At 49.7% G+C, this 21,635-nt stretch overlaps 1 protein-coding gene across 1 annotated transcript in view; it reads left to right on the top strand.

Moving 5' to 3' along the window:
* The window catches only part of LOC119390745 (uncharacterized), an 87,598-nt gene that overhangs the window by 40,084 nt on the left and 25,879 nt on the right, over positions 1–21,635 (top strand). Inside the window, exons 4-5 of the mRNA XM_037658436.1 lie at positions 14,637–14,699; positions 21,316–21,390. Of these exons, the coding sequence (XP_037514364.1) occupies positions 14,637–14,699; positions 21,316–21,390 (138 nt within the window). The remainder of the gene's footprint in view (positions 1–14,636; positions 14,700–21,315; positions 21,391–21,635) is intronic.

Here is a 21,635-nt window from a genome sequence, read left to right as displayed (position 1 = left end):
AGCCAGGGGAATTGCCACCTTCATACGTCAAGAAGACCGCGTGATGGAAAGGGGCATCCCGACATACAAGAAAGGCCTCGAATCCATGTTAACAGAAATCATTCCGAGTCGATCCCTTAACGCACACCTTTACATACTAAATGTCTACAGTTCCCCGACTGACCGACTCAGGAACATTACCAAAGTTCTCACATCAGCCACGTCGCATGCCAAGGACAGACCGTTGATTGTTGCCGGCAATTTCAATGCGCACAACAACGTCTGGGCCTACGCCACCAATGACAGGAAAGGGATCACCTTGCCGAGTATGCGGACACCCTCGGCATAAAACTCATTACGGACTTAAGATTCCCGACGCGCAGAGGTAGTTGGTTTCAGCGGGACACCACCCCGGACCTGACGTTCCTGGGAAGCGCAGAAGAGTCGTGGGAGAACCTGCAAGAGGACCTTGGTCGTGACCATTTCATCCTAGAAATCAACGTTCGCATCACACCCGCTCCTTCCAAGACGTACAAGTACGTCGACTGGGACCTCTTCCGAAGCATGAGGAGTAGCGTGGACAGATAAGGAGAACCTTCGAAGAGCTCCTAGAAAATCTGAAATGTACTGTGGCTCATGCCACTAAAGAAATCAGCTTGGACCTGGAGGCGCTAGCCATCGACTCCAGACTCGCACACCTCCTGGAGGCGAAGAATGCGTTGAGAGAACGATGCAAACAGCAGAAGCTAAACAGGAGGCGGGGATCTACACTAACGGAAATAAACAAAACAATCGAAGAACACTCCACAAAGCTGAGTGCGCAGCAATGGGACGAGGTTTGTATTGAGGCGGACGGTAAAATGAGAAGGCGAAGCAGGTGGAGCCTTCTGAAGAACGTATTCGCCGACAGCAACAGACCAAGAGCAATACCCGGATAATGATCGAAAGGCTCGTCCATCTGCACACGAATGGAGGCACTAGTCCCCAGGATTTTACTGACACCCTCGCAGACATATACCTGCCGGTACAGAGTAAATCTCTCCCCTGGGACGACGCGACACGCGAGTGCAAGAGGACATCTCAAGCTTCGCTGGATCGTCCTTTCGAGGTGTCGGAGATTGTGCACGCCCTTCATGGCCTAAACAGCCGCTCGGACCCCGGTCCAGATGGACTCACAAACTGGTCAGAAATCTAGATGAAAAAGCCATACAAATCATTACGACCAAAATCAACGATGTATGGAGTGAAGGCCGGTTGGCGGATGACTGGCGAAATGCCAATGTAATCCTCATTCCCAAACCCGCAAAACCGCTCCATGCAGAGCATGCAGAGCATTTGAGACCTATCTCCCTTACTTAGTGCCTCGGCTGGGTCACCGAACATGCCATTCACAATAGAATTACAGAGCACATTGAAGAAAACAGGCTATTCCGCCACAATCTCATAGGCTTCGGAAAATCACTATCAACGAAAGAGGCCATGCTCCTCATCAGGAGCGCCGTCATAGACAATACATCCAGGGACGTAAAAGGCATCTTGGCGCTCGACCTAGCCAAGGCCTTCGACACAGTCAGGCACGAACACATCCTCAACGAAATCTCCACTCTAGATCTCGGAGTAAATTTCCACAACTATGTAAGATCGTTTTTGGCTGACCAAACGGCCACCATAAACATCGGAGAAATCAGAAGCCGAAAGCACGAGCTAGGCAGCATCGGCACCCCGCAAGGGTGAGTGCTTTCGCCGCTTCTTTAGACCATCGCTATGCATGATCTGTCCGACCAACTCTCAAAAGTCCAGCGGGTAGGACACGCGATTTACGCAGACGACATTACCATTTGGTCTGCGAGCGGCCCACTAGGCACTCTGGAGCAGAACCTACAGCAAGCGCTGGACACCACAGCAACTTTCCTAAAAAATACGGGAGTGAACCTGTCTTCCAGCAACTCAGAGCTCCTTCTGTGCAAACACGGCCCCAGGAAAGGACAGCCCCTCAGCTCTCTCCCCGTTCACCTACGCGCCAGGGAAGGAGGCAGTATCTCCAGGTTTAATACAATCAAGGTCCTGGGTATGGTAATTGGGGCTTACAGCGGCAACGTGGAGTCACTCAAACGCACAAAAAAGAGTGTCCTCAACTTCACCAGCGTCATGTCACGGTTGGCGCGCCAGTAGAAGGGACGGCCTGAAAGAAGACAACCTCATGAAAGCATTTCAAGCCTTTCTCATCAGCCACGTAACGTACGCCGCCCCTTTGCTCAACTGGAAGAAGATGGAACTCAAGAAAATCGATACACTAAGAAAATTGGACACAACGCAGCCACCTAACACCCCCGGTCATCGTGGAGCCGCCGCTGACCCATCTCGCCAGCTTCGAGGGTCACTCATGAACGGCGCCGGTGTTGAAGGACTGCTGCGCCCGGTTACGTATGTCAATTGCTTGAACTTAGTGGACTGCGAGCTCTAATTATTGGTTCGGCTCTTGCTGCTTGGTCATCCATTCGATATTGCTCATTGTTGCTACACATTTCAACTTTCATGCATGCTGCACTTATTCGCGATAATTGTGGATTGTATAACTAATTCACCTTTGTCTTGAAGATAACTGCTTTGTTCTTTTGGAAATATCTTTATCTTTGTTTAAACATATTATTAAAGCTTGTTCTTTGATTGGACAAGGCCCTTGACTCCTTCATACCAGCGATTGGCGCAAGCCATACACCAGAGGCCCAACCCCCCTGCCACATCTTGGGAGAAGCTTGTGCTTCGGCCCCGAGTCGTGACATTATCTGGCGTCTGCGACAGGACCTCTGGTGGAAAGCAGCCACCTTGAACGGGTCAGGAGCCTTAGCCAGTTACCCTTTTTGTGCACTGAGAGTTTTGTACTGTGAGCAACGGCAACGATGGGAAAAATCTCCGTTGATAAGTTCTTGAGGACTCATTTGTGTGCCTAAGATTTTCTTTCACTATGGAGCTGGAAAAGCTTGCATCTATCGGCACACAGCTTGGCCTGTCAGGAGCGGAACCTAGAAAGTGGATAGAGGAGGAGCAGGCGAAACAGCGAGAGGAAAGAGTCTTGGCGCGAGAGGCAGCAGAAAGAGAGTGAGAAGCAGCGGAGAGAGAGCACGCAGCAGCACTTAAAGCAAGCGAGTGTTGGGTAGAAGCTTTACGTCTTAAACTGGAGCTTAAGAAGCTGAGTAGAGAGAATAATGTTAATGATGTTAGCAGCACTCAGGAAAGGGATGCCGACATCGGCTTGCGGTTCAATGCGAGCAAACTCCTCATCGATGTTGATGAAAGGAAAGATGATCTTGATGCGTATATACGCCGTTTTGAAACGATTGCGAAGAGTCAGAGGTGAGCCGAAGACCAATGGTCAAGTGTTCTCAGCACATGCCTAAGCGGGGAGGCATTAAGCGTTTTTGGGAAGTTATCACCGGAAGACGCGTCGAGCTACCCCAAGGTCAAGGCCGCTCTATTGAGGCGCTTTCGATTTACCGTTGAGGGCTTCAAAGAGAAATTTAGGACTGCCAAATCAGCGGATGGCGAGACCGCTGTGTAGTTTTCGGATAGGTTGGCTCACTACCTTAACCGCTGGATCGAAATGGCTGGGATAGCGAAGGACTACTCGTCTCTCCGCGAACTTTTTATTCAGGAACAATTTTTGAGCAGCTGCCACCCAAATCTGACACTCTACCTCAAGGACAGAAAGGCTGAGTCATTTGAGGAAATGTTAGGACTGGCTGATTGCTTCCTAGATGTACAAGGGAGAGCTAACCTTGCGAAGGCAAAAAGATGGGCGAGAAGAAGCCGGAAGCTATTAAGTAGACAGAAGAAGTGGCATCCAGAGAGCACTGCCGAAGCGCTATCTTCGTAGTAAGTTGGGACACCTTGCTGCACAGTGCAAGAGCAACTTTGCAGGTAGCCATGGTCCTGTATGCTTTAAATGCGGGAGGAAAGGACACAAAGCAGATGCGTGTCAACAGAGAGCGAAGGAAAAGCCTCAGGCTTCATGTGTATACTCACCCGGCAGGGGAGACAAGCGAGAAAGTATCCGCGATGGGTATGTAGAGTTGAAGAACGGCGATAAGATTCCGGTGGTGAACGCAGTTATGCAGATACGGCCGCAATTCTTGGCCGACGAAATGCCAGTTGCTACCGGCACCCTTTCGGGGAAGTCCATCTCCGTAGCACGCGATACGGGAAGCAATACAGTAATAGTAAGGAGGAGCCTTGCCGAAGGCGAAGAGCTCACAGGGTACAGCAGTCCAGTACGTTTAGTGGACGGCACCGTGAAGATGCTACCCAAAGCACGAATTTACGTCGAGACCCCCTATTACCCTGGCACTATGACCGCACTTTGTATGCAGGCTCCCTTGTACGATGTAATTCTTGGGAACGTAAAAGGCGTTGGAGCTGCGAACGAGCCGGGAGACGCAGGCGGAACACCGAGGAAGCAACGGCCGACGGATGAGAGGCGACCGCCGCAGACGTGACTAGAGCCCGGACGAAAGAAGCAGCGAAGAAATTTGAGAAGCTGCAAACTCCCGGAGCTGGAGATGACCCTGGGGCAACGGGTGCACACGCGAAAGCACAACAAAATGACGAGTCGTTGCGCCACTGCTTTTCGCAGATCGGCAAAACGCTAACGTGCAGAGATAAGAAAAGCGCCATCGAATTCAGAATTGAAAATGGGCTCTTGTATCGCACGTTCTCACAACCAGATGGGAGATACGTGAAGCAGCTGGTTGTGCCGAGGGAACATCGAGAAGCGGTTTTAAAACTTGCCCATGATGGAAAAAGGGCAGGACACCTAGGAGCACAGCAGACGAAATACCGCATTTTGGAAGAATTCTTTTGGCCAGGGCTTACTGCCGACATAAAGAGAATCGTTAGTTCCTGCGAAATTTGCCAACGAACGATACCGAAAACCAGGGTACCTAGATACTGTCGCACTGCCAATTGTCGAGACGAAGCGGCTCGTTGAAGTCTTGGCAGAAATGTTTTTTGCGAGTGGGGAATACAAAAGTTTGCGATGTACCTCTATGGTGCTCCATTTGTGGTCCAAACCGACTACCAACCACTCGGCTATTTCAGTCAGACGAAAGAATTGAATAGTAGGGTACCTCGATGTAGTTTTCTCCTCCTACAAGAATACTAATTCACTATAAAACACATCAAAAGGAAAGAAAACGTAGGAGCAGATTATTTAAGCAGATTGTAAAAGATAATCCCCACGGGGCTGTCAACCGATGCAATCATATAAAGGATGTGAGCTGTGTGTGCCTTACAACTGCGACATTTTGTGGTTTGTAGAATATTATGGAATAATAGTCTAAAAGTGGGGGGCAGTGTCACAAAAGTCGCATAGGCTTAACATTTCTTGCGCATAATGTCCTAAGGTATGCCACGAAAAGGAATTTTTCCACCTGCGCCAAGGGCGAACGTGCTATAATGCTCCTCTAGGAATGGTGGGCCGTAAGCTCACGTGTACCACTTAGTGTGTGTTAGCATTAGCCGTATGAAATATATCTCTATGTCCTAACATGGCTGGACGGTATAAGAACTGTATAGTGGCTCTTGACTTGTTAATTTCACAACTGTTCGCTCGGGAAGGTGATCGCGTTTTTGTTTGTGTTTGTATTTTTCCACTTGCCTCAAGGGCGAACGTGCTTGCAATTCTTTTACGAGAATTTTGTGCCGTAAGCGTACGTGCACCACTTAATGTTAGCCGAAGGAAATATGATACGTCTATGTCCTAACAAGGCTAGACCGTATACGAACTATAGCGGCTCCTGTCTTATGTAATTTCGAAACTATTGGCCCGAAAAGATGGCCGCCTGTAGAATATGAACCACAGAACGTAGTATCCGAGCTACGTGCCTGATCCTGGGTTTTTGTTTTCTGTATTATTGAACTGCACGTCATGAAGGTAACCGCCAGTAGAGTCTGAACCTAAAGGTCCTAACAAGGCCATACAAATATAGTGGCTCGTGTCTTGTGTGTCTTAAAGCTGTTGGCTCGAAAAAATGACTGCCTGCGGACTGCGAGCCACCGAACGTAACAACCGAGCTACGTGCCTGATCATGGGTTTTTGTTTTGTGTATTATTGAACTGCTCGCCGCAAAGGCCACCGCCAGTAGAGTCTGGACCTCCAGACGTGCATCTGAGCTACGTGTGAGCTCACGTGCTTTTGTTTTGTAGATTATTGAACTGCTCGCGGTGAAGGCGACCGACAGCAGAGTCTGAACCACAGGACGTTGTATCCGAGCTACGTGTTAGACCGTGTGCCTACGTGTCTGGTGTTTTGTGTGTGAGGTAATTGTTCACCTGTGAAGGCCACCGAAAGTGTGAACCACGGCAGCAACCAGTGCGTACGTGACCGTTTCAAGGATGCATCGATATTACACTGGAAGTTGAGATCGGTGGCCAGAGAAGCGTATAAAAAGGGGCCGATCCTATACCTCGACAGTCTGCTCTGCGCCGGAGAAGAGATCCACGCTGGGCAACTCCCGGGACACAACGCAGCCACCTAACACCCCCGGTCATCATGGAGCCGCCGCTGACCCATCTCGCCAGCTTCGAGGGTCACTCATGAACGGCGCCGGTGTTGAAGGACTCTGGTGCGCCCGGTTACGTATGTCAATCGCTTGAACTTCGTGGACTGCGAACTCTAATTATTGGTTCGGTTCTTGCTGCTTGGTCATCCGTCCGATATTGCTCATTGTTGCTACATATTTCAACTTTCATGCATGCTGCACTTATTCGCGATAATTGTGGATTGTATAACTAATTTATCTTTGTCTTGATGATAACCGTTCTGTTCTTTTGGAAATATATTTATCTTTGTTTAAACACATTAATAAAGCTTGTTGTTCTTTGATTGGACAAGGCCCTTGGCTCCTTCATACCGGCGATTGGCGCAAGCCATACAGCAGAGGCCGAACACCCATGCCACATCTTGGGAGCTTCGGCCCCGAGTCGTGACAGCAGTGCGCAGACTAAATTATTGTGAATAAAAAATTCGGTATATCCCACGCACCATGGGAATGGACGTTATGCGAAGCATGCGCAGGAAGGTTTTTGTGTCGCAATTTTTCACATTGAGCGAACGTTACGGAATGACGCTAGAGAAATCTGCAAATGGTATACGCATGCACATAATCTGAAGAGTCGTATATGTATTGTATTACAAGTTGTTTACAGCTGCTTAACGGTGCCAACAGCAACACAGGTGTTACCAATAGGAAACGCAGCAAGCTGATATGTAGCGCTTATATCCTTTAATACTGGATAGCGCGAATTCGAATAGGACAATGAAAGAACACGGATGCACAGTAGAGGCGCTACTCGCAACTGAGCTTCATTCAGAAAAGTTTCCCTAGATATATACACAGCCGAGTGGCACGCACACGTGCACTGCACGTACGTTAAAGTCACAGTTGCAGCTGTTAGAGTTGCGTTACAGCTGTTATGCTTATACTTATTCATTATGCACGTACGTTTCACGAACCCGTGTGCACATGTGGAAGGGGCTTGGCAGTTCTTCAATAAGGTCATCATCACCGTGATCAGTGAGCACCAGCAGCTGGACGGGACTTGTTATCGGGTCCGCGCGTGATCGCGGCCAAAAACGGTCTAATTTAGTGATGTGCGAGGCATAGTATAGCTGGTGGAAATAGCGGATGGCTTTCACGAATAAATGATCTATGATGCCTTCTGTCCTGGACGTGCAACAGAGGTCTTGTGTTGCCGTGTCCACATCTAAGCCGTCTTTCATGCCGTCTAAGAACCAGGCGTTGTTGGGTTTTGATAAACCAATGCTAAAGTCACTGGTATTTTTGAGGGACCTCTCGGCAGAGGATTGTAGGAAGCATGGACCTCAGTTTTTGCATAATCCGCGTGGTCGACGTTGCGGACCACGTGGACGAATGGATGGTAGACCAGCGTCTTCCAGGGGTGCTCTGTCTTCAGCTCCCTAACTTTCCTTGCGTCGGCCGCTGTGGTAGTGGTTACGGTGCTCGACTGCTGACTCGAAGGTCGCGGGTTCAATCCGGACCACGGCGGTCGCATTTTGATGGAGGGCGAAATGCTAGAGGCCCGTGTACTGTGCGATGTCAGTGAAGGTTAAGGAATACCAGATGGTTAAAATTTCCGGAACCCTTCACGATGGCGTCTCTCATAATCATATCGTGGCTTTGGGACGTAAAGAGAGAGAGAGAAAACTATTATTTGTGAAGGCCTCAAAAATTATCCTCGTTGGTTGGAGCCCTTAGTTCAGGGCCCCATTGGCTCGCGCCACACAACGTGCCCGCTGGATCAGCCGACGCTGCTCCTGCGGCTCTGGGCTGGTCAGCGCAGTCTCCCAAGAGGATTGTGAGGGTGAAGGAATAGGGCCGCAGCCCGATGGTTGTGGACATTCCCAGGTGCAGCGATACACCGTGGTCTTCGCTCCACAATAGGGACAGTATGAGGGATATTGGGTGGGGTGGAAGAGATGAATGATGTAAAGGCAGGGGAATGAATTTGTCTGAAACTGCCGCCAGGCAACAGTGTCTTCTCGGTTGAGTGTTTTGTGTGGTGGTGGGAAGTACATGCGGCTTTGTCGGTAGTGTTGTAGCGTTTCAGTGTAGTTGAGTGGTGCTGTTGGAGCATTGTCAGGGGTGGACAGCACTTCCCATGGCGCCCGGTTTGTGAGCTCTCGAGTTACCGCATTTGCGCGTTCATTGCCATGGAGAGAGGCGTGTCCAGGTGTCCAGACGATACGCACCCTGTGTAACAAAGTGGGGTGTATTGATGTCAGGATACGGTGTGTGTAGGGTGTGACCATTCCTTTCGCTATGTTCCGACAGGCAGTTTGTGAATCGGTAACCACGGTAATTGGTTCGTCCGGTGCTCGTAACTGTGAAGCGTGTATAATAGCCAGGGCGATAGCAACCTCCTCTGCCGTGCCGCTGTCCAGGGTTTTAAGTGTAGCCGATACCGTTACAGAATCGGTGTTGTCCACTACGACCAGACACAAGGCCCGTTTTTGTGGATATCGGGCCACATCAGTGTAAAGGACTGGTGCGTTAGATGTGCCGTCACCTACGACTCGCATTAGAGCTTTTACGCTTGCTCGTCTCCGGCCTTTATGTCGATCACGGTGCATAATGCGGTGTATGGGTGCTACTTGAATTTTCCTCCTGATATCAAGTGAAATATGTTTGCGCTCTTGATGCGGTTTGTTTGGCACGCAGTATCCCAACCGAGAGAGAATGAGACAACCCTGTCTTGTCCGCTGCAGACGTTCAATTTGGCTGTTAAAATGTGTTCCAAATAGTTCACGTATGGTGTTGTGAACCCCAAGTGGTAGAAGGAGCTGCGTGGACGCGTGATTGGGCAGAGCAGCCTTTAGTGCCGTGCGGAGAAGGGCGTCCATCCGGCTTGTCTCGGTTTGAGTAAGGTTGTGGTAGGGGAGGTGGTAGGTCAATCTGCTTATGATGAGGGCTTGCACCAATCGGAGAGTATCTTTTTCGAGAAGTCCACGTCGGTGGTTGGTAATGCGCTTAATCGTATACGTAAAACCCCAACAATTACTGTTATTATCACTTTTCTACCTTGTCAATGTGTATGTTCGCGGTTACTGCGTTGATTCAGACTGTGTTATCACCTGTGGCACATACCCGCATAACATGAACTGTGGTATGCGGGTATCTGCCGCATGTGACTGAGGGAAAGGGTTTCTTGATGTACGCGTCAGGTATTTCGCGTTAGTCATGTCATCACCGGTGAATCTAGTTCGTCATACACTCATCCTATGCTATGAAACTTTTGGTGCATTGCAACCTATGGAGACGACCAGGACAGCGCCCAGACCTAGGCGGCTAGACGATAAATAGATTCGTAGATATAGACGCCCAAATTTCCTGAGGTTCGCTAACAAATGCTTCGCATTTAAAAGCTCTTGGGACAGTGCTGCTGAACCAATAAAACAACTTATGCTTATATGAACCAGTATGCTTGAGGAAACAAATTGTGGCAATCACCGCGATAAACCCCCTCGCACCCAATGGCTGCGACACGAGTCATGCTCCGGCGGCAGTGCGCATATTCCGAGCGTCAGCAGCAAACTATATGAAGGGACCGTGAACAGCCATGCGGGAGCGGCCGCCAAATTGTCGCGGGGGAGTGTTCGTGCACACGGCGTGCGCCCCGCAGGGGCCAAGATTAGGGGCCGGAAGTTGTGTTGTCGCTTTGCCTAACAGTTCAAGTTTGTTTTAACTAATAAATGCAGTTATAGTTCCGGAGAAGTCTGACGGCGTTCCTTGGGGCGGATGGCCGCGAACCCCACATCTGGCGCCCAACGGGTATTGTCGTCCGCTGCCAGCAAGCATGGAGGCCGCACTGAAGAAATTGCTGGAAACTGTGGAGACACACTGCGCACAAACTGGCGCAGCCTCCGCCTCGTCACTCGCTAGCCCAGCGTGACTCGGCTGCATGCTACACCACGTTTCCGATAAGGGACAGCGCCACCGCAGCGTCACCGCAGGCTTACGTCATCGACGGTGGCTTTAAAACCAAGCTGCCAAGCTCCGAAGTCATCATTCCTTCGCTAGAAATGATGACTTCCGCTCACTAGACTCGCTAGGAATGATGAGACCCTGAGCGCAGCGTCGCTATGCTCGCACCGCTGCTGCTACTATGCTAATAAACAGTCGTTATGTTTTATGTTGGGATGCGTCCTTCCATCGACACGGCATCCCACAAAACTATGAAGCGCCTCGACGTCACCTCCGCAAAATCCTGCGCGGCGAGGGGACACGTGGAGTCAGCAGCCTACCTGGAAGCGAGGGGCGTGGCGATCCCGACTGCCGGCAGTGGGCAATGGCTGATGCCTCAGGTTGGACAGCTGGACACACTGGCGCAAGCAGACAGAGAGCCCGAGATCGAGACTTTCGACGGAGCAGAAGAGGAGGACGCCGAGTGCGGTGAGGCGACCGTGAGCACCCATGAAGCCGGACCAGAAGGGGGATGTCAAAAGACCGGCGACTACGGTGATACTGAGCAGAAGATTCCAGTTGGAGAGCCAACATTGAACGAGGCTCCGGCTATGGCTGCAGTGGATGACAAGAGCTGCAAGAGTGCGACAAGCGCTGCGAAAGGCGCGAAGACTCAAGCCGCGGAGACGGTTGCAGCAGCTGCAACGACGGCAAAGGCCAAGGAGGAAGCCGCCTCGGAAGACAACGCCGAGAAGGCTCTGACGTCTTCGAGAAGTGCTCCCTGCAAAGCCGACAAGGTCATGAAGGGGACGGTAATGGCGACCGCGCACGAGGCGTCCGTGCGCAGCCTGCGGACGAGCGGGCTGGACGACGCAGCTCAGGCGACGCACCCCTCGGTCGAGCACGCAGAGCACGAGCGTGGTGGCGGCCTGCCTAAACCCCAGGCGACGATGGAAGCTACCGCGTTGGCAGCCACAAATACCACGGGCGCCATATACGAAGGCGGTGAGGTGGCGTCTTCTTCGGAGAGAGATGGCTGCGACAGGAGGCCTGCTCCGGCGGCAGTGCGCATGTTCCAAGCGTCAGCAGCAAGTTGTAAGAAGGGACCGTGGACAGCCATGTGGGGGTGGCCGACAGAATATGGCGGGGAGTGTTTGTGCACGCGGCCTGTGCACCGCAGGGGCCAAGGTTAGGGGCCGGAAGTTGTGCTGTCATTTTGCCTAACAGTTCAAGTTTGTTTTAACTAATAAAGGCGATTATAGTTCCCCAGCAGTCTCTGACGGCGTTCCGTGGGGCGGACGGCCACGAACCCCACAAAATATAAAGGCGGGATAAATATCGCACTTCATTTTTCTCAAACGTAATTATCCCAACAAAAGGCAGCTTGCGAAAGGCAACTAGCATATTTGCCTAGAATCCGCCTTTTTCACGATGCCACAGCGCATGCGCCCTTCCGCTAGCGGAGCAGTCGCGAAAAGCGTCTTTTCGTCAAGGTGGCTATGTTTCTGGCAATATTGCTTGTCCCAACCCCTACCAAGATGCTACCAAAACGGCGGAGTGCAGCACAGGAAAATGAAAGACGCGGATTGATAATTATAAACATCTTGTGCTACTTCAATTTAATGTACACTTGGTGTGACTACCAGAGGATAACGTAGGTCAGTATATTATCTTCCAGTGAGTTCAATCAACGCAAGTTCGTTTCACGTAGCAAGGACCTTGCACAGTCTGAATAATATTCTAACCATAGTGCAACTAACTTCTGACAAAAACGAGCCTGGTGCGGTACGCGTCGACAAGCGCCACTGAAGAAACACACGCCACTGAAGAGCCCCGCGTGCGCATGTGTGAAGCCGCAAGGTATTTTTTTATATCTGCCTCCCCGCGTAGTACATATCAATTATTACTGAATTTCCTGAAGAGGTATTTCATTTGTACCTGCATCATGATAAGGCTAGGCGATGAACGGTATGTTTAAAGCAGTTTGATTTCCTATGTGATAAGCCATTGTACGAGTACCTTCAGGCGATGACTTCGTGCAGTATACAGCTGTAGTCGATTTCAATAACTTTCGACGACGCTAAGAAGTTTATTGACAGAATTACAACTGAGATACCAGAAATCTTGCAAATGATTCTTCTTTAGGTGTACGATTGCTTCTGAGCGGCGGAATCGTGAGAACATTTTATTTCTCTCCTGTGTCGTGGACCCCTCCGTTTCGTGGTGTTCATTCTATGCATAATGATTCTGTGGACATATGTCTTCCTTTGTACTCTGCGGAGGGCGCTGGCCTCTACCTTGCCTAATTCAGAATGCTTAAAGGGATATTATCTTCTTTCCAGCCGGTAATGCTACAAGACTGCGGCGTAGTTTATTGGAAAAATTGAAGGACACTTTGTGAATTCGAAATCGTGTACAGAGCAACCCAGTGGCCATTCGAGTGACCATGCCGTGGTGTCGGGCGAATCCACATTTTTGGGGCGCTTCTCCAAACCGCTTGCCGTGGAATCATCCGTGGGCCGCTTGGGAGCCATCCGACCCACTCGAGTGCTGCAACGAGACGTCTGACGAAGGAGCATTGTCGTGCGCGCTGCTGTGCCATCACGTGATTGCTGAGAGAGTGTGAGGGGGAGAGGTCACAGCTGGCACTGTTCCAGGAAGCGGACCGACGGACGCCGCGAGTATGACACAATAAAGGCTTTCGCTTTAATAGCCTTCACCCTTCTCGCTTTCTGGAAAACTTGCGGTAGGAAAAATACCGGCAGGTATCCTTTCGGGGGGGGGGGGGTGTCCGACATCAACACGCGGCGACTTGCTAGAAAAATAACACCAAGGAGCGGGAAAGGCAACGACGGCTGCGAGAAACTGTCATCATCATAAACGGGTATGTGCCAAATTCTACTGCTCACCACTGGTTCACTAAAAGGAAGAAGGCAACAGTAACGGCGGCTGCGAGAGACTATTATCGTAATAAACGGGTATGAGCCGCAAAAACGGGGCAAATCCCACTACTGATCACCAGTCCACTAACAAGGAAGAAGGCAACAGTTCGCCCTACACTAGGGAACGGGAAGGCGACGGCGGCGGCAAGAAGATTCGAAGCGATGGAAAGCCTACGCCAACGACGGCGTACCCGCAGTTTTATGAGAGCTATGAACGCTTGGTTTCAGCGCGAGTTTGCCTCTAGGTGGACATCCGAGTCGTAGTCTGTGACTGTATGTAAGGTGCAAACGTTACGTTTCAGCGCGAGTTTCTGTCTGTGGAGTTTGGACATCCGTGCCGTGTATGTTACTGTGTTTGGTTGAACTCAAACCTGTCTGAGCTGAGAATCAACGCAGACACAACGTAGCATCACCTATCTCAATCCTAGAAGGATCGTAGAAACAACCCTCGTCACCTAGCTAAGGCCTAGAAACCAGCTAGAAACAACCAAATTAGTCTTCAAAATCGTCCAGTTTCTCTGATTCAAGGCTTGCGCGGCTTAGTGCAAGCTTCGCCAATCTTTTTAGTAGTCCGGGGAAAGTAGCATCTCATTTGAAAGTGGCAATCCAAAAGACCCCTTAAGTACACATTATCGCCCTTCTGTATAACAAAGGCTTCTGAAATCAATAGACTGAGCGTACTCGTCAGTGTACTTTGATAAGGCTGTCTACTTGTGAAAATGGTTCACAGCAGCAATAAAAGAAGTCACAGGATCCCTTATGCATTCGCCTAAGACCACTCGAAGGCGAAAGTCATGTTCTTGTTTTTCTTCTCAGTTCGATTATTTATCCCCTCCCCCAAAAAATTTCTGCACCTAACGTGGTTTTGCACGGCCTCTAGGATCGAAGGCACAGCAAGATTTCTGAAGCACACCTGATTTCGCACTGCCTCCGTGATCGTCCCACCTTTCACAAAGCGACGGATTAGGTTTGGAATGAATGGACTCTTTTTCATATTGATAATTACTCAAGCGCTTCGTCAATATATTATTTTGCTTCAGGAGGGCGCAAGGGGACCACAATGCCCACAGGTGTGCTGCAAAAATCTCAGGGGAAAAACCTGGCAGGAAGCGGTTCTTGTCTGGTTAACGTAATCAGCCTAAAGGTTGCGTTCGAATCAATCCAAAGAGACATACAGAGATTCTTTTATCTGAATTAGCAAATAAAACAAAACTGTGCTTTTTTTCCCCTTACCCAGGAGATCGAGAGACTTTGTGCTGGGTGGCGCATCTGCTATGCCCTCGTGGACGACTTCACGAATGTAAGCATGACGCAGCAGTACGAAATACAAGCCTTGCAGAAATATGAGCGAAAGGGTGAGCCACTTTGGAGGGACAGGTTGCCCTGCTAAACACACAAAAACACATGTCATCTCTCATTCTTAAAATGTATATAGTATAAGCACAATGAACGCACTTGATCGTTCTCACTTGTACATAGCCATCACCATCCCTGTTCTTGTTCTTCGTGTTTCCAGCCCACGCAGCCACTGCGGAATAAATAGTTCTGCTGGAGTGGTGGAGGCGCGTCAAGATCCAGACGTCCTCCTCTGTTCGTGTCCTACCTGGAGCTACGATCCGGTCACCGCTTCCGCCCGGTAATCCCTACAGCTATGCATCCATCGGACGTAAACGCTAGCCCTAACGCTACAACATCGATGCTACAACATGAATGCGATCGGCTGCCCACGATCGCATTCAACGCCATGGCTGTTAATTATCCTACCACAGTTGAAGACATTACTTCTGCAAGCCAGCGCCTGGACGAGCTGCACGCCCTTCGTCTTTAACAAGACAGCGGTCTTCGCCTTATGCTCACTCTGATTTCCGAGCCCTTATCCGCACCATCATCCGCAAGGAACTTCAAGAGCAGGTACAAAGGCGATCCACTGCTGCATGCACTCCATACACTGATATAGCAGCCATTACGACACCGACAGCATCGGTTGTTAAGGCAGGTAGCGCAAAGAGACACGGACACAAGCGAAGAATAAGTGCACAGGACAAGCGCCAATCCACGCTTGTCCTGTGCACTTATTCTTCGCTTGTGTCCGTGTCTCTTTGCGCTACCTGCCTTAACATGAGCTCCCACAAACTAGCCCAGTTATCCGTTCTCGTAAGCATCGGTTGCTCCAACAGCACGTTTGATGCCCACGTACGCTGATATTGCTGCAATACCGCCTGCTGTCGTCACAACTGGGCCTACTAATCTTGCCTGTGCCTATTTGGCTTCTGTGGGCGCCAGAGCACCTGTTGCGCCTTCGTATCCTCAGTGGCTTTCATCCTGTCCCATGTGTTCTTCTGCGGTATACGTGACCACATATCTCGTTACTACAGTCGCCGCCAGCAGGATCAACTACGAGGCTATGCATTGCTTGAAAATGCGCGGAAAACACAGTCACACGATAAAGGCGATAAACCACAGGACGACGCGCTACTAACAACATATTTTTTTAACACGAAGGTGTTTTATGCCGGGGTCCACCACGGCTCCACTGACGTATTTCCGTCACAGATATGACGTTGCAAAATATAAACACTAACAGTGGGCAAAGAAAAAAACCAGAAGAAAAAGTTCCTTCACGGGGAATCTAACTTACGACCCCTCGCTCCGCAGCGCGAAACGATTCGGCCACGGACGGCACGTTCTTCGCAATGCTAACGGCGAGCTATATATACACACAATTTCCCGGTGGCTGTACCCAGAGATCTGTGTTACAGCGCGTTTTTGTTACCACTAGCGAGATGGCTCGAAGAGATAGAAGAGCGCGCTTGACAGGTCGTTGCCGTTGCGACGCGCGCCCGCGTCTACAGGGCGTGCGCTTATCTCGTGATCGCTTGTGCGTGCGCTTATCTCGTGATCGCGGTGGTTTGTATGTCTCGCGTTGAGAGCACGAAGGTCACTTGGCTCACTGCAGCGGCCGCTTTTGCGATAGGAGCGCGGTGCTCACGCAGAAATGAGTTAAAAATGTGACAGTTAGTTCACTCTCATCCTGTGTATGTTCGCTCCATGAGTACTTTTTGCTTGAGCAGGGCGTTGCAAGTTTCGAACTGCTTGCCGTTCTTCGCGTGACATTACAATTTGTTGCTGTAGCATTCATTCCTCCGCCCATGGGGCGAAAGAATACACAACAACCTCTCTACTACGTCTGTGAACACACGTTTCGCTTTAGTGTTATACCGATACCTATGACAGATGGATCAGCCATGTTTTTTTTAATCAGAACGCGCATTTATGTAACACAATCCCGCTAAATCCCCGTCAGACGACCGATAACAAACAGTTACCTAAAGTATCGCATGATCGCTCGCACGTGTCTTTGTAGGAACCCTATCTCTTTTGCTTGTAAACTAATACAGGGACGGCTTATCCACCTCACGCCTGAATAAAAACTTTTGAGTTGTGAGTAGCGCGTCGTCCTGTGTTTATCGCTTTTCTCATGTGACCGTCTTTTCGGCGCATTTTCAAGCAATGAATCTGAACCAACTCGTCCAGCTTTAAGTGCTACTGCACGACGCCATGCTGACTTCGAGCCAGACCGGATCAGAAGACCACAACAATCGTAAAACTTCGGAAAACTAACGATTGCAGTTTTTGGAGGGAAAACTGCGTCCTGTCCATCATCGAAAAAATCCTCCTCTCTGCCGAGCCAATATACGCTGTCAGCCTTGAAGGTGTTCCCGTACAAGCTCTTGTTGCCACCAGTGCCGTCACTTCTGTTTTGCGTTATGACTTGCGCTCGAGGCTACGTAAAGCCCGAACACCTTATGTAGGACATGTGTCATGCCTACATAATAACGTACTGATTCAACCCGGCGGACCGTCTACGGCTCGTGTTTTCATCGACGGCATACGTCATCACATCGAAATGATTGCATTACCAACTGAGTTCATGAACTTATCCGAGGTTGGGACTTCCTGCATTCTGCCTTCGCTGTTATATCATGTAAAGAGAACGTCGTTGACGTGCCATATATGTCGCACGCATCTATTTCGACCCCTTCGCCCTCGATCTTCAACTTGGCTGTCGCCGAAGAGTGCGTCCTGCGCCCTGGTCACGAATACATTGTAGGCGCCACATTTAGCCAAATAGCCGATGGCGACGCAGTAGTTGCCTCCTCCTCACTGCCCTTCGCGTGGAATGCTGGTTGCCTCTTGTCTCCTCTGGTTTTCCTGTGGTCGCGCTCTTCTGCCCGTTTGCACCACAACTGCAGATGACACGCTATTGCCCAAGGTGATGACTGTGGCGCTGATGAGGGCCGATGGGAGACACAAGCAGATGACATGAATGACGTCACTGTTCAAGACCACGATTACAGAGGTTTACTTCTTCCAATAAAGTATGTGTACAATGCAAGCTATAATTGCAAGCTCAGGCCGCACGCCCTGACAACGAAGTCGGTTGATGGTTGATATAGTCACGGGGTCGTGACGTCGACAACGGCAGCAGTCGGCGTGTTAGACTAAACTCTTCATTTGGCCGCACTTCTGGCCGGGAAACGGAAAGGCAAACTACAGTAATACACACTGTAGGCTGATAGCGGCGAACAGAGCGTCAGCCGTCGATAAAGCTGATCAACGCTGGGACGCGCCGTCTTTTACACATCACGCATCGAACATTCCAGCCTTATCAGCTGGTGGTCACGCAAGCTCTGGAATAATCTTGACTATTCGGGTCCTGCGCGCAATCTTAACAAAATGATCTACTAGAATGGCGAAGCTTCTCAAACACTGCGGCGTGGTCTGAGTCGAGCGTTCCTAACCGCCCTTGCGGATCAAGCGCGAGTACATCAAAATAAAACAAGAAGCGGGCGTGACGATATACCAACGCTAATTTATCCTGAACGTCAGAGAAGATTATCGACGTGGGGCTCTTCCGCGTTTCTGTTTCGGTTTCGCCGCTGAATTTGGTGAATTTCATTCCCTAGCAGTTATTACAAGATACCGCTTTCTGGAAATCTCAAAACTGCAATGACTACTTCGCATCAAGGACTTCAATTCTCCCATTTGACATAACCGCCTAACTCCACTAATTAAAAAATATTTAATTCAACGTTTTTAGCTTCTGTTCCAAATTGAGTCTTGGTAATCTTAAAGGGGCCCTGCAACACCTTTCTTAGTTATATTGGAGTAGTCTCATTATTGACGTATGACTCTTCACGAGTCATATGCCGCAAAACTTTTTCGAATCCGTCAAGTCTAAGTGGTGTTACCAAATTATAGAGATCACGTTCCGCAGCTTTCTCCCTCAACTCAACGCCGCGAGCGCGCGGAGAGCTAGGCAGCGACTCGAGGGAGGGAGCGCAGACGAGCGAGGCTCCGCCCAAGAGCGCCGGCGGAAATTTTTTCTTCATTTTTTCTCTCTGACGTCTGGGCGCAACCACGTGGTCTGTGCCGCCACTTCCGGTCGGCTTGCGTCGTTCTCGTCGAGCGGAGCCGATGTGTATCGCGCGTGCTTGAAAACTGCGCGTCGGTTTGGTAATGTTGGGTGTGCACCTCGAACGCCGTAGTGTTTTCATCGCTCTGCCAACCATGGAAGCAAACCTGCGCGCTCGTTTGGAACGAATGACAGCTGAGATCGGTTTCGGCCCATACTCCGATACACCGCCTCGTAAGACGGCACTGGCAGACGACCCCGAAGCGCCGCCATTACTGGACGCCAGCATTGTTATCGGAGACATGCTGCACGGCTGCCTCGGTCGGTCGTGAGAACGTGCCGACGATGCAGTTCCCAGCTGACGAGGCAACACTCGAACGGCTTGCCACTCTCAACGGCAACCGGCGATGGTCAAAAGCACAGAAATATTCACGTTTCGGCACTGCGCATGGCGAAGAAAACGGAACCACGCAACTACGAGCAGACGAGCTGTCGGTGAGACCGGAAGTGCTAATATTAATGTTTGTTCGGTGTTTTTAAACGCGATAACAGAATATAAACATACATATTATCTACTTATTGAACTCAAAATTAACAACGAAAGTAATAATGAGGGTGTTATCGTGATTATAACATCAGCCAATGGTGGAACTGCCGACAATCGCGTCATATTTTGCGGACTAATACATCATTTGTCGAAAGAAGAGGGAGCGATTTTCAGCTGACTTTGAGAATTTATTGTAAATTCCAGGCCGTGCGCATCGCTATAATATTTGGCTCGCGTGTTCTCGGGAGCCTCGACTACCGATCGGCAGCGCTTTTTGAGCATGCTCGAAAAGTGTTGCAGGGCCCCTTTAAGATGTCTGCGGCCAGCGAAGAAGTAATCCTGAAGGCATCGAACCAATACCGCATTTTCCACATTTCTGGGATTTCCTGACGCATTTCGTGAAACACCCTGTAGAGGGACCCTAATTCTCTTGCTAGATGAGCGCCCCAAGAAACCTCAAAACGTTCCGAACCATTCAATACGCGTGAGAAATGAAATAGCCTGTTTATTTTCTTTTGGGTTCTTTTCTTGCGGCATTTTCGTGCATAGCGTGGCATTTTCAGGGCAGCCTAAGAAACACTGGAGTCCTTAGAATTGCGTATCTATGCGTTTTCTAGTAAAGGAACACACCTGCTAATAATTACGTATTAATGTTGCACTTCAGATATGCGTAATATTTGCTTTTTGATAGACAATGTTTACAAGTATGAATGCAGCTACTAGTTGAAGATGGCTGGGCGTTCAGCAACTGCTTAAACTTTGGAGGGTTGGCAGAATCGTGTGACTGACAGACAGACAGAAAGACAAACCAAAATTTTGTCGGTCAAGTATTCCAAGAAAGACTATTGTCTTTAAACCTATCCGTCGTCGATTAGCATGTGACACACTGCAGCCGCTCTTGTAGAGCATAATCGAGGTGTTTTACAGCATGCTTTGTTTTCCGTTAAAATAGGCTCACAGTGGTTAATACCGTAGCTGAAGCACCGGAGATCACTCAACTAGTTTTGTTAATGGCGTAAGCACGGCGAATTCTTTTCCAATTCGGCTGGGAATTTAGGAAGACATATCAAAGTGTTATTTATCGCAAACAACGTCCTATTGAAATATTCCTGACAATATTCTTTTAGGCTTTTAAGCAGCAAAACCACGACATGATATTGTGGTCATACCTTCGCGATAGACATCGGATGAACTTTCACCCCCTCAGGCACTGAAATATGAGTCCAGTGGTGTATTGCCATTTCGCCCACATATAAATGCGGTCACCGTCGCGACGACACGAGATGGCGACTTCATGCTAGCAGCGCGAGACCGTAATCTTAAAGCCAATGTTAAAAGTGTCGCTTCGATGGGCTGATGGGTTGAGGTGAGATGATGAGCAGGGGGGACTTTGTTTTGGGGTGAAATGATGACTCAGTAGGGACCGCAGGTGTGTAAGGGGATTTATCCAGCTGCAGGGACAGATTCTAAATTATGGTTTGGTCGAGGCTGCACACTGAGGCTACGCACAATGTGATACGCGGGTAACTAGATCAGGCCCATAGCCAGGAAATTTTAGGGGGGAGGGGGGGCACTTGCTGGAGGCCTTGACTATTTGGGAAAAACATCTATTTTCGTTATTTTTTTCGCGAAAACACCCCCCTAATAAGAATAACTTCAGGGGGGGGGGGTAAGTCCCGTGCTCCCTCCCCCCTGGCTACGGGCTTGAACTAGATTATATCGGGAAAAAACACGACGGGGCTAAAAAGGAACGTTGGGTTAAAAGGAGGTGCACCTAACGCAGCGACAGCGCTGCCTAACGAGACACGGAATAAATTGGGCACATCATTCTGTTATAGGTCGAGCTGACAGGCCTTTAGCAGTATGCATACTTGGGAGGCTACGGTAAATAACTGCGTGTTTTGTGCGCGTTTACGGCAAAGCAGGCGTAAAAATCACTCCATTCTTTTACAGGCATCCGTACCCTACAACGATTTTTTGATTACCTGCATGAAAAAGCTGGGCGCCGCGCTAGTCACAGTTTATCCGGTGAGTTCCTTGACGTCCTAGCTGTAAGTCCTTGTCATTACTACGCGCCTTCGTCGTTGACCCTGTTAAGCACAAATACGCTTGCGCAGATGCGACCGGCGCCTGCGAAAGTAACATCTATTTTACTTCAGACATGGAGCCTAACAAAAAATCTGTATATGGGCAACTGAAACGCTGAGAATAAACGGGAAACGGAACGGAAATGGACGCAGAGCTGATGAATCAGGCAATGAAACGAAGTTGGA

Source organism: Rhipicephalus sanguineus, chromosome 4 (assembly GCF_013339695.2).
Source record: "Rhipicephalus sanguineus isolate Rsan-2018 chromosome 4, BIME_Rsan_1.4, whole genome shotgun sequence".
NCBI classification, from domain to species: domain Eukaryota; kingdom Metazoa; phylum Arthropoda; class Arachnida; order Ixodida; family Ixodidae; genus Rhipicephalus; species Rhipicephalus sanguineus.
This window is presented reverse-complemented; position numbering and strand designations above follow the sequence as displayed.